This window comes from Megalobrama amblycephala, linkage group LG23, assembly GCF_018812025.1.
Source record: "Megalobrama amblycephala isolate DHTTF-2021 linkage group LG23, ASM1881202v1, whole genome shotgun sequence".
NCBI lineage: Eukaryota > Metazoa > Chordata > Actinopteri > Cypriniformes > Xenocyprididae > Megalobrama > Megalobrama amblycephala.
The window spans coordinates 23,168,642-23,185,276 of NC_063066.1; the positions used below are offsets into that span (position 1 = coordinate 23,168,642).

The 16,635-nt window shown below is 34.1% G+C and overlaps 1 protein-coding gene across 1 annotated transcript; it reads right to left on the minus strand.

The window, feature by feature from the left end:
* Positions 1–1,137: 1,137 nt before the first annotated feature.
* On the minus strand, positions 1,138–16,097 carry si:ch211-153b23.7 (periplakin). Its single transcript, XM_048176761.1, has 7 exons — positions 15,848–16,097; positions 14,279–14,429; positions 13,443–13,586; positions 10,414–10,545; positions 10,129–10,323; positions 3,440–3,565; positions 1,138–2,157 (listed from the first exon to the last, which is right to left on the minus strand). Exons 1-7 carry the CDS (start codon positions 15,937–15,939, stop codon positions 1,930–1,932), a joined length of 1,068 nt encoding a protein of 355 aa, XP_048032718.1. The 5' UTR covers positions 15,940–16,097; the 3' UTR covers positions 1,138–1,929.
* Positions 16,098–16,635: the final 538 nt, after the last annotated feature.

Genomic DNA, 16,635 nt, shown 5'->3' on the forward strand with positions numbered 1-16,635 from the left:
TTCTTTAATATGATGAATAAGAGTGTGTCAGTGTTCAGGGGAAGTCCAGCTGCCCGTGATGTTCGCAGTGTTTGGGACAAACATATCCACCCCGCTGCTCTTCTCGGTGCTTCCTCCTCTCTGTTCTGGGCCGGTCCTGCTCGTTGTTGCAGCGATGCACCAGAACCGGATCTTTCTCAGCTGGAGATTTTTTCATCAGCAGTCTCTGGAGAATCTGTTTGTCTGAGCGTTCCTTGTGAAAATCATCCTCATACACCTTTAGCTAGAAAGCGAATGAGATACGATTAAAAACAAAACAAAACATTAGATATCTGTTTGATTACACCTTTCATACACTGTAATTGTGCAGTTGCATTAAATGACACAGTATTAAAGTAAATAATGGTAAATAAGTGGTTCAACTAATATTAATGTTCACATAAATCCTTAAAAACCTGACAAGATAATTATCAGCATTCCTGTAAAGTAATTAGTGTGTAAGATGCATCATCTATTATGACATATTCAACATCCTTGACATCACATCACATTAGTTTCAATGGAAAATACCAAACCTCATTTCCTTTTGCATACTATTCTTTGTTTATGTTACAGTATAGTGCTAAGTCACGGTGGAAATCTTTGACGGAAATATGATGAATGTGATCTTCAGGTGACAACATCATAATGAAATTTTTTTCATTTTCTCATAGAAACACTCAGATTCAATCTGTTCTTACTGTAACAAAAACAGCTTACATATGAATTTATATTTTTTCATCAGCTGAGTGAATTGAGTGTCTACAATTCTGCTTATGTGTTCAAATAGGTAAATGTGATTTTACCAAGTAGAACATGTTCTTGGTTCAACATAGGTTTACAGTTAATGTGCACAAGGACAAAATCTTTTATACGAGACTAAATGTTGACTCAATTCACTATCGTCCTTCCCTACACTATACCTAAACCTACCCATCACAGGAGCCTAATGTCATTTTAACATTCTAACATTATATATATATATATATATATATATATATATATATATATATATATATATATATATATGATGTTTCAACATTTAAAAAATGTGTCTTAAGTTTTAAGTAAAATTGGCATTGATATAGAGGTTAAGAATTTGGGTCGTACAAACTTCTATATTGTTAATGTATATTTTATTGAAACAATACATTTGAACATTTCAAAGTAATTATAAGGGACAATTCTAATGTGTTATAATCTAAACAACAAAACAAGCAAACAATCAAACAAAAACATTGTCTGACCTATATAGCAAGTGCAGAGATCGACAATACTGGATAAGAGGCAACTTTTAATTTAAATTAATTATCATTCATATCCTGTTTTTTTTTCTTTTTCATTTATATACTTTTAACTTTTAAATGCTATTGTTATAATACATATTTGGATTTTATTTGTTATTTTTAATCCTAGTGTCAATTGCTCATTCTTGTCTGTAAAACACTTTGAACTGCATTTGTTTGGAAAATTGCTATCAAAATAGAGTTGTTTGATACAACTGAGCCAATATCCTGGAAAATTACAATGGCCTCTGGTTTCCTAAAAGTGCAAGAACATAAAAAGGTGTTTGTTTGTTTTCCTTCTTCCTTTTAATAATGTATTATGAAATGGTCTATTGGCTGACATATTAACAAAACAGGCTTTTAAAGATTACAACATTTATTGTCTGACATGGATTGTTTGAGCTTCATGTTTTCAGTCATTGTATTGGTTCAGATTGTTTCACACTGAGACTACAAAAGTGCAGTCATTTCCATACAGTCATTGTATAAACACAACCCTTTCAAGAATATAAAAGAATATTACAATAAAAACTTCAAATAAATATAACTATTAAAAAGGACCGTAAAAGATAAAAAAGAGCTTGTTTCCTTTTCTTTAATATGATGAATAAAAGTGTGTCAGTGTTCAGGGGAAGTCCAGCTGCCCGTGATGTTCACAGTGTTTGGGACAAACATATCCACCCCGCTGCTCTTCTCGGTGCTTCCTCCTGTCTGTTCTGGGCCGGTCCTGCTCGTTGTTGCAGCGATGCACCAGAACCGGATCTTTCTCAGCTGGAGATTTTTTCATAAGCAGTCTCTGGAGAATCTGTTTGTCTGAGCGTTCCTTGTGAAAATCATCCTCATACACCTTTAGCTAGAAAGCGAATGAGATACGATTAAAAACAAAACAAAACATTAGATATCTGTTTGATTACACCTTTCATACACTGTAATTGTGCAGTTGCATTAAATGACATAGTATTAAAGTAAATAATGGTAAATAAGTGGTTCAACTAATATTAATGTTCACATAAATCCTTAAAAACCTGACAAGATAATTATCAGCATTCCTGTAAAGTAATTAGTGTGTAAGATGCATCATCTATTATGACATATTCAACATCCTTGACATCACATCACATTAGTTTCAATGGAAAATACCAAACCTCATTTCCTTTTGCATACTATTCTTTGTTTATGTTACAGTATAGTGCTAAGTCACGGTGGAAATCTTTGACGGAAATATGATGAATGTGATCTTCAGGTGACAACATCATAATGAAATTTTTTTCATTTTCTCATAGAAACACTCAGATTCAATCTGTTCTTACTGTAACAAAAACAGCTTACATATGAATTTATATTTTTTCATCAACTGAGTGAATTGAGTGTCTACAATTCTGCTTATGTGTTCAAATAGGTAAATGTGATTTTACCAAGTAGAACATGTTCTTGGTTCAACATAGGTTTACAGTTAATGTCAAGTTAGGCTTACAACCAGAGTTAGGTGCTTCTACATCAGTGTTTTTCACCTATCATTTCCCCTCTGATTTTAGGGATACATTAGGGTAGGGTCGGATTTAGGGGAAGGGATAGGGCTTGGAATGTTCCAGGATCAACAGAAGATATCTTACTTGGCAAAATCACTGTGACTGTGTTCCATAATCTACTGCATAAGGCAACAGACACAGGCAAGTGAAACACAAGCAAACTGCCATCTGCCATTGGTAATCAAACTCTCAGTCAGTAGTTGTGGTAACACTTTACTATAAGGTCCCATTAGTTAATGTTAGTTAATACATTAACAAATCGCAAATCATTTGTTGCAGTATGTATTAATCATTGTTGAATACAACTGTTCATAGTTCACTTTAGCTCATGATCATGAAATAATGATAATAGATACAACTTCTGATTTTAATAATGTATTAGTAAATGTTGAAATTAACATGAACTAAGATTAATAAATGCTTTAGAGGTATTTTTCATTGTTAGTTAATGTTAACTAATGAATCAGCCTACAAACAGATGAAGATCACCTTTAAGTCTCCCATAGGAAATAGTGATTAGTGGCTAACTTCTGCCACCCAGTGGTGGAACTCAGTAACAGATGGTTGATCTGGAGAGGTTGATGTACAGTGCAGTCCAGTGCTCACCTGTTCCTGCAGTAGCGCCATCTGCTGACGCATTTCTCCCTCTCTGCGCCGCAGCCTCTTATTCTCCTGCAGCATGCGCTCATGGTCCTTCTGCTCTGTTTTATAATCAGCCTCATAGATTTTAGTCTGTGGATGAATACAAAGTCTATTATTGAATTCTGACTGTGCTTAGTCAAATTTCACTGTGCTGTATGCAATCTGTAACACATTAATCTCCACCTTTTTGTTTAAAATGTAAACTATATTTTTGTAAAAACATCTATGAAAGAGACATTTTTATATATAACGGTAAAAATTTTTTGTGCATCTCTGAATCATCATTATATTGCACTGCATTATATGTTTTACACCCCAAAATAAAAACTTGAGATTATTGGAAAATAGAGTTAAAAAACTTATATGCATTGTATGTAAGTAGTCTGCTTATAAAGATCAGAATTTCATTGTTCTTTTTGACCATATAAATATCAGCAATTGCAAGAAATTGTTGCACCAAAATGCATCTGAATAAAATAGTTTTTATAAAAAAAAAATAAAAATAAAAAAAACCCCTGAATAAATCTGAGGTGTTTTTCCTCCTTCAGTGCAGTGTTAATTTTGACAGCAAATTTTGATTTAGTTTTTGTCATAGTCTTTTGACTAAAATTCCATTTAGTTTTAGTCATATTTTAGTCATCAGAAATTGTTTTAGTTTAAGTCTAGTAAATATCATAAGATTTTAGACAATTCAGTTAAATTGTAATGCATTAAACATTTCTCTAACAATACACATATCCTATACACTGATATAGGTACATCTGATATTCCCCAAACTGTTTATGTTTCACCAAACTGTACTTTGCTCGCCAAAGCGGACGGTTTTTGACCGTTCAAGTACAAAAAGACACAAAAGAGCAAAATTCAGTACCTTTCAGGGATTGACACACTTATCATTGAGGTTTAAAATTTTTATTAGATTTGATTTTTAGTTTTTCTGCTTTCATTGTAATTTTAGTTAAAAGTTTTAGTAATTTTTTTTTTTTTTTTTTTGCGTTTATGTCTTTTAGTTTTTGCTTTTAAATGACTGTAAGTTTTTATTTCTGTTTGTTATTTAAGCTAAAGGTTAAGCTAAAGCTTAGAAACTAGATGAAATAAAATAAGTTTACATATATATATATATATATATATATATATATATATATATATATATATATATATATATATATTTCAGTTAATGTTTATTTCAAGTAATGAAGATTTCTTTGGTTTTAGGCTTAGTTAACTATACCTATACCCTTATACTATAACTAGGCTATACCCTTATGCTTTTAGAATATATTGAATAATGTGTCAAATAATGTTCTTAGTCTTTCCTTCATGTGACAGAAGATACAGTAGTTTACTATGGATTGAATAGAAATTAAATTAAATACAGTTTATTGTGTAAACAAAATAACAATAATGACCAGGAAAAAATAATAATTATAAACCATCCCGAAATACACCGAGACTCTTATTCTGAAATGTCTGCAGTCTGCACTGTAGCAGGCTACTCATGAGGGAGATAAAATATGCATTCTTACAACCGTCTAAAACATACTACCATATAAACATCGTGTTTTAAACATTGTCATAATTTATCAACATTAGCTCATAAGCAATCAATTGGCATAAACGTGCGCTATTCATTAATTGCAAAGCAGTCTGTGCGAAGTGCAAAGTGCAGCTGCGCGAGCCTGTAGAGCGCGCAACAGCGCCGCCTTTCCCGCGGTTAGATCAGCACGTTACACTTCAAATGTGCGCATCTTCCATACAGGACAGCAGTCCTGACTGCATATCTTAATCAGGGTATCTTCCGTTCATTCATGTTTTGATTTGATATTGAAATCAGAAAAATGAGAAAACCACACTTTTTTTAATTTTTCATTTTTAAAATGAAAACGAAAAAACAAAAAATTGGCTTGATTTTTCTTTTTTCGTTCTGGGGTAGGAAACAAATAACCAGTTTGAATATTCGATCTCTACATGTGGGCGGGAATGAAACGCCTCTTTCCGCTGATTGGTCAACCAGACGTCAAACCATGTCGTCATCAGTTGTTCATCGGTTCAGATCAACAGAATAAAAGTCCCTCGCTCTACAGCTGTACGGATTCTTAACACTTTTATTCTACATTTTATCTCTCTCTCATCACATATTAATTTACTTTGCAGCTGCACACAATTACTCCCATTCTACAACGTTAGCACAATGACTGTTTTATTGAAGTGACCAACTATAAAAATCTAGCGAAGCTGCTCGACGCACTGGGCAGTGAATGTATTGAATTAAAAAGTGCAAATCTGTAGCCTATCGATGTAAATATGCAGCAGTCATAACTTTTGTTTTAGACAACACCCTGAGTTTTGGATATGGGATGAATTTGAAATATATGAAAATATATTACATGTTATTAGTTCATCAAAGCGGTGCTATAGAGAGATGGACTTAAAATGTGAATTCAATGATTTGATGACGGAGGTGAACTCGTTTATGCCAATTTGAAATAGGCTATCCCACATTTTAAAAAAGTAAAATAAATAAATAAAGGGGAAAATGTTAAAACAGTGTTAAAAAATAACCATTATAGTGCTCTCTTAAGATATCATTTATACTTTATCAATATTAGGCTATATATCAAAACCCTGAAATAACACTAACAATAATGAGATAAAGAGTATTTTTATAGCCTATTTATTGTCATCTGTCTGTGTCAGAAATTAACTGTAATTGATTTAATTGATTAATTGATTTTCAGGGGATTTTGGGATTTTTTCCTAATCTTATTAAATATGTATGCTTTCTTTAATGTTAAGTTCTTAAATTTAGTCAATTAAATTAGAATAATATGATGCTATAGGTTGTTACCAATTAAATCGGTATCAACCAGAGGCTTGCAGAGGTGTCAAAGAAGCAGCACCTGAAGTTGCTTTGAGATTTATGAGTTGTTAGATTGCTCAGAGAGGGCAGTATATGTGTAGGAATTACAACTGCATAATGTAATGATACTAATGTTTTATACATCATTTTGAATACAGAAAATTTTAAATGACAAAATGAAATGATAATTGGATTATGAAATTAATGTTGCCAGTAGGTGTCAGCAAGTCATTGTGTTAATGAGTCATTTTAAGCGATTCGTTCAAAACGCTGATTCATTCAAGAATAATATCATTTGGATCTCTTGCTGCGTCCCAATTCGCCTACTTATACTACGCCCTAAAAGTATGTACTCTTTCTGTGAACAAAAAGTACTTACTTTTGAGTGTGTAGCAAAAGAGTAGACAAGCTTTGGGACATACTAACACGTCATACAATCGCGTCTTTTCTCTCTTTCGCATCCTGTCACCGTAAACTGGCCTGTCAATCATCTTACATCCTCCACATTTCATTTACTTAATTTCCTACCGTATCGGAGATAAATGCAGCATGTTGATATGCAGTCGCGAGTCTTTCATGTGGAGAACTCTCCTCATATTAATGCATAATGATGCATTTAAAAGTTAATGGCCATTCGGATCTTTATAAAAGTCCACATTGGTATTTGCAGATGAAAAATAACACGGATAACATGAAATATATATTTTCTATCAGGTTAAACTGATTATTAGTCACTCAAACCTCTCAGCGTCGATCGCGCGTATCCGCCATGTTTTGTAGTTTTTTAACACTTTTCACTCGTGTTTGTAGTTCTGAACTGAATCCTCGTCCAACGCGCAATGGGTTGGGGGCAATATTAGCCTTTATAGTGTGCACGGATCCACACTTCGAAAATCTACCGGAAATAGTAGACCATCCGGGGACTTTTGGCATACTCTTTTCAACATACTATGCTTTGGGACACACTTATTTTAAACTCACATACTATTTAGGATGGATAGTATGGACATTGGAACGCAGGGAGAATAATCTTTTGGGCCATTGAATTACTCAGTCAACTGATTTGTTCAAAGACTCTGATTCATTCAGGAATGAAACACGGCTCTGTGCGCTAGGAGTCAGTCACACAACGGTTCTGATTTGCGTTGGAAGTTTAGTTGGCAGAGAAAATAAAACACCGTTTTGTCTGACATTCATTAATACTCAATATTAATGAAATAAACTCAGAATATTGCCTTAAACAAAAGTTATAACTTTAAGAAAAGGAAAAAAAATAGCATGTTCCCTATACATATATGATACAGAATAGGATAACTGAATATTTAACATTTGACGTCCTACACTTCTCTATGAAAAAAAAACAAAAAACAAACAGAATAGGCCCAATCGATATGCTGTGACTGTAAAATACACAAATATATGTATATATATATATATATATATATATATATATATATATATCAGAACGATTTGTGTCAAGCCATTCACTAGTCTGGCTAGAAAGAGATGAAATGTAGAATAAACGCGTTAAGAATCCGTACAGCTGTAGAGCGAGGGACTTTTATTCTGTTGAGTGGAACCGATGAACAACTGATGATGACATGGTTTGACATCTGGTTGACCAATCAGCGGAGAGAGGCGTTTCATTCCCGCCCACATGTAGAGATCGAATATTCAAAGTGCTTATTTGTTTCCAACCCCAGAACGAAAAAAGAAAAATCAAGCCAGTTTTTTTTTTCGTTTTCATTTTAAAAATGAAAAACGAAAAAAAGTGCGGTTTTCTCATTTTTCTGATTTCAATATCAAATCAAAACATGAATGAACGGAAGATACCCTGATTATATCTTCCGTGTACGTTTTGATAGTTTGTTTTCCAATTTGAAATGAAATACGCAGAAACGAGAAAACGGTCGTTTCCCGTCTTTTCGTTTGTTAAAAAAAAAAAAAACGGAAAAACGAGATTTTGACTCGATTTTCGTTTTTTCGGGTCACGGATAGAAAACGGAAACACGACTTCTAATCTCGTTTCCCACATGTGGGCGGTCATTACACGCCCCTTTCAGCCGATTGGTCTATCAGCTCTGAGCCAGTGACGTCATCTTCAGTTCGTTCAACAACATAATAGTCCTCTGCTGCTATATCAGTAGATGTCATAAATCGGCTTTCTTCTGTGCAACCTAACGCGTATTTCACAGAAATATGTATGCACAGATAAAAAAAAGTTTAAAAAACCTACAGTAAATTTTATTAAGTCTGTTTTTAAGCTGTCATTGTGTTTTTAAAATGTAAAATGTAAATGCCTCTACATCTGTTACCAAGCGCATGACATTTGGGCTACTACCACCGATCAATAGGCTATACAGGCTATTCTCTATTATAGATCAGTGGCCACTGCACTCATTTTTTTTCTTATTTTAATGTTTTGTTTACATTTTATATATTTAAATTCAATCATTTAGCAGACGCATTCCTTGCAGTAGGCTATATAGCAGACTATGCAGTCATATTAGAAAATAGGCCATCCACTAGGTGGCGCACAGGGACAACTATCACCATGGCCACGATAACCTCCGTGCTGGGTTTCGTCTTTTTTACAGTCTATGGTTTCGTCGAAAGGCGATGGCGATCCTTTGCCCCGCAGTAGATATTTTCATGTTATTAACATTAGCCTATTCAGCAGGCAATGTTAGGCTATATAAAATAAAAAAATAAATAAATAAAGAGAGATGAGCTATTGTTCGTTTTTCAAAATTGCTTACACTAGTTATTTGTTGTGGTTTATTCTATTTATTCAAAAAAAAAACTGTAGTTTAAAAAAAAAAAAAAAAAAATCTGTGCTTTCCATCCGCTCCTCTGTGTGGGTAGCGCAGTTTCACCATGCATATTAAACTACAAACAGCATTACAACAGTCTGTGTGCTGATTAACATTTCTGAAATAAATATTTCTGTGAAATGCGCTTTAGGTTGCACAGAAGAAAGCCGATTTATGACATCTACTGATATAGCGGCAGAGGACTATTTTGTTGAATGAACTGAAGATGACGTCGCTGGCTCAGATTTGATTGACCAATCGGCTGAAAGGGGCGTGTAATGACCGCCCACATGTGGAAAACGAGTTTTGAAGCCGTGTTTCCGTTTTCTATCCGTGACCCGGAAAAATTAAAATCGAGTCAAAATCTCGTTTTTTTCCGGTTTTTTTTAACAAATGAAAAAACGGGAAACGACCGTTTTCTCGTTTCTGCGTATTTAATTTCAGATTGGAAAACAAACTATCAAAACGTACACGGACCCTTCCCAAATTGTCCCTCTCTTTCATTTTCATCTCGTTTTTATCCGTTAACGAAAATCAGAGTAGATTTTAGTCGTAGTTCTAGTCATTCAAAACGTATTTTTATTTAGTCATCGTCTTGTTTTCGTCCGTGAAAAAATGACGTTGACGAAAATTATGACGAAAATTATTTGTCAACGAAATTAACACTGCTTCAGTGTGAACACACACATACACACATTCCATAGGCGTAATGGTTTTTATACTGTACAAACCTCTATTTTCTATCCCCCTACACTACAACTACCCCTAAACCTAACCATTACAGGAAACTATGCACACTTTTACTTTCTCACAAAAACTCATTCTGTATGATTTATAAGCCTTTTGAAAAGTGGGGACATGGGGTAATGTCCTCATAAGTCACCTCTTTTTGTAATACCTATGTCATACCCATGTCATTATACACATTTGTGTCCTGATATGTCACAAAAACACGCACACAGGGTTACAGTAGGCCTCACCTGACATCGCAGCGCCTCCAGCTGTTCTTTAAGATCCTGAACCTCTCTCATTGGGTCAGACTGGAGCTCTATTCCCATAGCAGCCAGTCTGAGGCTCGACTTTGTGCCTGGTGACACAGTAGACCGTACTTCCAGGGATGGTTTAGAGGGCCGCTGAAGTAGATGAGAGTTCGATGTGCCACTGATATCTGCAGTCTTCCAACAGTGAAAAAGTAAATAAAAGCGTTAAAAGATAAACACTTAGCATACTGTAAATCGCTGGTCTGACTGATTTTGTAAGCTGACCTGTTTCACTGTAGTCCACTGATGAAGATCTGTTTGATGCAGTCGGCTCTCCAGCAGTCTGATATACTCCTGGAGATGCTGATTTTTTTTCAGTTCCTGCATCAGTGTTTGCTCGTAATATTCCCTTTTATTCTACAGACACATATTACAAACAGACAAAAGTGTCAGTGTCTGCTCATGCTAATTAAAAAAAAAAAAAAAGAAATAAACCAGGGCTACAAACGGAATGACATAAATACAAATGATAATCAATGAAAGGAAACAAGAAACAGGTGCAAATCACAATCAAACAATAAGTAACCAAGGAAACAAATGCAAACAAACAAACAAACAAAAAACAGAACAGGAAACACTGCAAAAAAACAACTCAAAGTCCAGTTCAAATACTGACCGTTCCTTTTAATGTGATTTAAACCATACAAGTGCAAATGACTTGCGCACTGTTTTCCGTGGTGCACATGCATTCAAAGCACACTCACAGAACAAGTGATTTGCACTTGAATGGTTTAAAATCACTTTTTATGTGAGCACACTTTGTGTGTGCAGCACAGAAAACAGTGTTACCCAAAGCAATTAATAATATCAAAAATTATTATTTTTACTAGTAAGAAATTTATTTCTAATATGTGAAATTGGAATTTCAACTAGTAAGAAATCAATTCTTGATATCATCAATTGAATTTGAATGGCAGCCTATTGTGACATTTCACTAGTGAAAATACAATTACAGATATCAAGAATTGTAGTTTTTACTAGTGGAAATGTAATTCTTGATATCAAAAATTAGCATTTTAACTAGTGAAAATTGAATTGTGTAAATCAAGAATTAACATTGTTACTAGTCGAAATGTAATTCCTGATATCAAGAATTGAATTGTTGATATCAAGAATTCATATCCTGAGAATGAATAAAAGTAAAAACGGCTTGCCTTAGCTGCCTTTCTGAATATCTTACTGTATAATGTGAATAATGTGACATTAGATGCATTTTAAAATCTCCAAAATAGCCTGCACAGTAGATAATACATGAACCCTTTACAGCCAAAAATGGTCCCTGATAAGAAGAGGAGCTGCAAAAATTCATTGATGAACCTTTATTTTTAAGATTGTGTGATATGTAACCACCCTGCAGTCAGCCAAAATCTCTAGCATTCACTTGCATTTACTAGCATTAACTGACAAAGTCTTCGCAATTATTATCAACAACTACTAACCAAACAGCCCTCTTCAGATTACATCTGTTCACTGGTAGACCATGGGTTGGCTTGGCTTCTTCTTGCTGTTCATAAATCTACACTTGAATGTCTTTAGCAGTGCGTTATAGGGCATTAGTGTGCTGAAGTACGGGAGCTTCAAAAGGGATCAGAGTGAGCCTGCAAGAGCCTCATATTCCTGGCTCTCACCCATGCAGAGCGATCATCTGAACTAATTACTTCAAACAGCATATTATGACCTGAAGCCTTCCTTTGGCTTTCTTCAAACATAAAGCAGTCCAGATGTAATAAATCAGGTGAGAAATGACTCATCACACATATTGCTTTTCCCATCACTCGAAGAAGCAGGGTTTGTGCACCTTAAGGCAGGTCATGGACTTGCACAGATGGTGTGTTCCAAACTCAACATCAGTTCTAAACCCTAACTGTGAAATCTGATTGGCTAATAGAAATGTTGTTCAGGGACCAACAAGGCGTCCCCTTGGAATTATAAGGTCCTATCTGACATTTTTGTCAAAATTGAGTTATTCCTTGTGAATTATTTAAATTTTTAAAGTTGTGTTTTGGTAGTTTTTTTTTAGAAAACATATCTACAAAGTTGGTTCTATAAGGTTCTATCTGCATGAGCCAATCTCATGATGGACTATTTTATTTATGATCTTGTCAATGACAGCAGCCTAAATTCCATGGAATTAGTCTTTTTGTATATTGCTGAGGAGTTATTTTCAGTTAGACACCATGCTAGCCAGAAGCACTATTAAGAGGATAAGTCCGATTTATTTATTTATTTAACTACGCACTATATTCCTACCTAAATTTAACATCTGCACAGAGAAAAAAAAAAAAAAAAAAAAAATAATAATTAGGACTGACTTAACTTGATCAAGAAAAAAAATAATCATTTAAAATATGAAATAACTGTCATAAAAAACAATAAATTTAACTTTCTCATGTATGTCAACACATTGTTACAACACTAATTTTGTGTTTTAAAACAAATTATAAGTAAACTGTTTGTGTTTCTTGAAAATTATTGCTTCAATTAATTTTTTTTGGCAGATAGAACCTTATAGTTCCAAGCGAAAAGTGTTTTTTTTTTTTTTTTTTAGAATTAGAAGGTACTTATCTGCATTTGACCCGTTCAAAAAAATCCCCATTTACAAATTTGAGAGGATTTTGATATTGTACATTTAGAATACATTTAGGGCCCCTGTCATTTTCATGTTTGAAAGAAACTTGTTCCCCATTTGCTATATGGAATGCAAAAACTTTGAAGCTCAAAATCTCAAAACTGCTCAGAACGCAGATAGAACATTATAAATCCAAGGGGACGAAGCATGCTGATCCAAGAACACGTGGCAAAAAAGTCATATTGAGTTTCCCATAGTTCCTTCTTTATCTGTTATTTTGCTATTTCTGTTTCTCTTTGATGATTCGGTTTGATCCAGTTTAGAATATGTCACGTACTTATTGGTTCCTCTGGTTTCCTCCAGTGTGTTTTATGAGACAGACACACAAAATGTGTTAGCAGCTTCATGTTATTTTTTTTTTAAATCTTGCATATGAAAGTGGTCACTAGGAATTGTACTAAAGCTGATGCATGTGCTAAGTGACAACCAGTCTGTGAGTCAACGTTGCAGCTCAATATGCAATTGTAATTTCATTATTTCAAAGTAGCAGATGTCCAAAAATGAGAACTATAACAATATTTGCTTGTTCTGTTTAGTGAAAATAGTGATACTAAAAATTACACACTTAGCCTTCAATGCACCTCTTGCCACAAACGTATGTGAGTGTGTGTGTCTGCCCACGTACCTGTTCATGTTCTACTTTGAGCAGAAGTCTGCTGTTGAGCTGTTTGAGGGACGTGCTTTCCTCCTCGAGAGCTGCCACACGCTGCTGGAGGCCCACACTTGTGCTGTGGTAGATGTGATCCCACTCCTCGTTTAGTTTCATCAGCTGACACACACACACACACACACACACGTTTTATGGGTACTTTCCATAAACATAATGATTTTTATACTGTACAATCTCTATATCCTACCCCTTTACGTTTACATATATATATATATATATATATATATATATATATATATATATATATATATAAAAACTTTAAATGATGTATAAGCGGTTCTTGTATTCTGGTATTGCCATCCTTATGGGGACATTTTGTCCTCATAACTTAGGGTTTACTAGGATCGAATTGCAATTGCAAGTTTATATCACGCAATTCTGACTTTATAAATTACGCAATTGTGAGAAATTGTGTTTTATTATTTATTCAGTGGCAGAAACAAGCTTCATATATGTTTGATGCATGTACCTAATTAAAGACATCTAATATAAAGTAAGACCACATTGGGTCCCCAAAAATGAAAGACACCTTATATATTGACATAAAAATTGGTTACAGTCTGTAATGAATATTATAGGAATACTATATATGGGACACTTAATAATAATAATAAATAAAATAAAAAAGAATAGTTTAAAAAAAATCCATGTTCTGAGCTGTTGTAATAATAATAATAATAATAATAATAAATCCCCCTTTCTTTCCTTTTTATGGTAATTTCAGAAAATTATACATCACATACACTTTATACTAGTTGATTGAGTACTAGGGTCATGGTGTTTTATTCTACCTCTTTGTTGAGTCTACGCAGTTCAGTGTTTTTGTTGAGGAGCTGAAGCTTCTCTTCATCAGAGGAGGTGATTGACATGCTTTCTGTGATAAGGGTTAACTGCTCCTCCCCAGAGAGAAGGGACTCCTCCTGTGCCACATCCTCCACCTGCCTACAACACATGCAAACACACACAAATTCTTTGTTTGTTTATTTTCCACAGCCATAGGGTTCAACACTGTGCTGTTATTCATTACAGTCTCATGATGAATGACTCATTCTAAACTGTGACATAGTATGAACTATTAAAAGTTACACAAACACATCACTGACGTCCTTGAAAAGAAAATGACTATATAAAAGCTCTGGGAAATTTGAGCTGGGAGAGGTTTCTGTTTCTATTCTCCTTTTGTGTGACTTGTAAGACCTTCATTCATCTTCAGAACACAAATTAAGAAATTTTTGATAAAATCTGATCAGCAAGATCATTTCTTTTTTCAGTGCCCAGAAAGGTACTAAAAACTTATTTAAAACAGTTCATGTGAGTACAGTGGTTCAACCTTAATATTATAAAGTGACAAGAATATTTTTTGTGCGCCAATAAATAAATAAATAACGACTTTATTCAACAATTTCAAAAAACGATTTCAAAACAGTGCTTCACGAAGCTTCGAAGCTTTACGAATCTTTTGTTTCGAATCAGTGGTTCAGAGTAAACAAGGCTTCGTTACATCATAAGTTTCTCAAAATTTCAATAGTTCATGTGACTTTGGCAGTTTGATACGCACTCCGAACCACTGATTTGAAACAAAAGATCTGTAAAGCTTCGAAGCTTCATGAAGCAGTGTTTTGAAATCGCCCATCATTAGATATTGTTGAATAAAGTTTTTTTTTTTTTTTTTTTTTTTGCCGCAAAAAAAGTTTTCTCGTCCCTTTACAATATTAAATATTATGAACTGTTTTAAATAAGTTTTAGTACCTTTCTGGGCATTGAAAAAGGAAATGATCTTACTGGCAATAGAGGCCTCACTGAGCCATTGGATTTTATCAAAAATATCTTAATTTGTGTTCTGAAGATAAATAAAGGTCTTACGGGTGTGGAACAACATGAGGGTGAGTAATAAATGACAGAATTTTCATTTTTGGGTGAACTAACCCTTTAATTATGAGAATTGGACCTTAAACTAAAGTGTGACCTTAAAAGTTAACAGTTACGCTAATGCTAAGCCAACATGTCCACCAGTGTGATACTGTATTAACTCACTTGGTTAATCTGTCAACTAAGACCATGTTTACCTACCCAAAGAACCTTTCAGTGAACAGTTATTGAGAAAAAAAAAATCTTACTGTGAAGAACATTTTAATAATCACAGAACCATCAATGCAAATAAAGAATCCTTTTTTAAAGAGTGTATTGGCAAATTATTACAAAAAGAGTCCCAACTTCCTGTTCACAGTTTTCTTGGCAAACTGATTGTACTTTGACTGATTTCAGAGGCCTGTATACACACACACTCCTTACAACACTCCTGATGAAGTCCATTTGAGCTGTAAGTTTAGATGCTGAAAGACAGTAAAAATAATACTCACTCAGACTGAAGATCATTCTCCTCCTCAGGTAAAGAGCGCTCTTTGCTTGAAGTGTCCTCTTCTGACAGTGAAGACTGTGAACTTCCTTCCATGACACTTTAAAATCTGAATTCAACTGATTAATAGCTGTAGTTCTAATCCTCTTGTCGTCTTTTACTCCTAAATCCAAATGATATAATGTGTACAGCCTAAAGGCAGTGTGGTAGCGTAATGTTATTCACTGGAGGGGAAGTTCAAATTTAAACCCCTTCACTGACATGCAAGACATCACAGAGCAGGAAGTTTGCTCACTGTGTCACAAAAATAAACAATCCATATGTCCAAGCTGTATGATCTTTACAAACTAACAACAATATAATAAAAATAATTAATTTAGCCAAATATCTAGCACTATTGTGTGATTTATTATTTGAAAGGGTGATTTTATGTCTTTGTAAGGGTTACTAGATTGAGATACAAAATAAGGAAGTGATTTGCTGGTAGGTAGCAGGGAATTTCCGCTTCAGCATCATCTGTTCTCTGTGGGCTTTCTGAAAGACAGCTAAAAGCAGTACTGTTAAAAACCAAACCACAATGATTCTCTGTTAAGACATGAGTGAAAAAAAAACACTCCCAGAATGTTTACTGTTAACACCATGGTAACCATACTTTCCACCAATATTCCAGTTACAAAAGTTGACAGTACCGGCAAATACCAAGTTCAATGGTGGATGATGTTCCCTGTGACAATTTACAGTTAAATTGTACTAACTGGAACTGTAGTATGGTATTTGGTGGAATCTGTGATT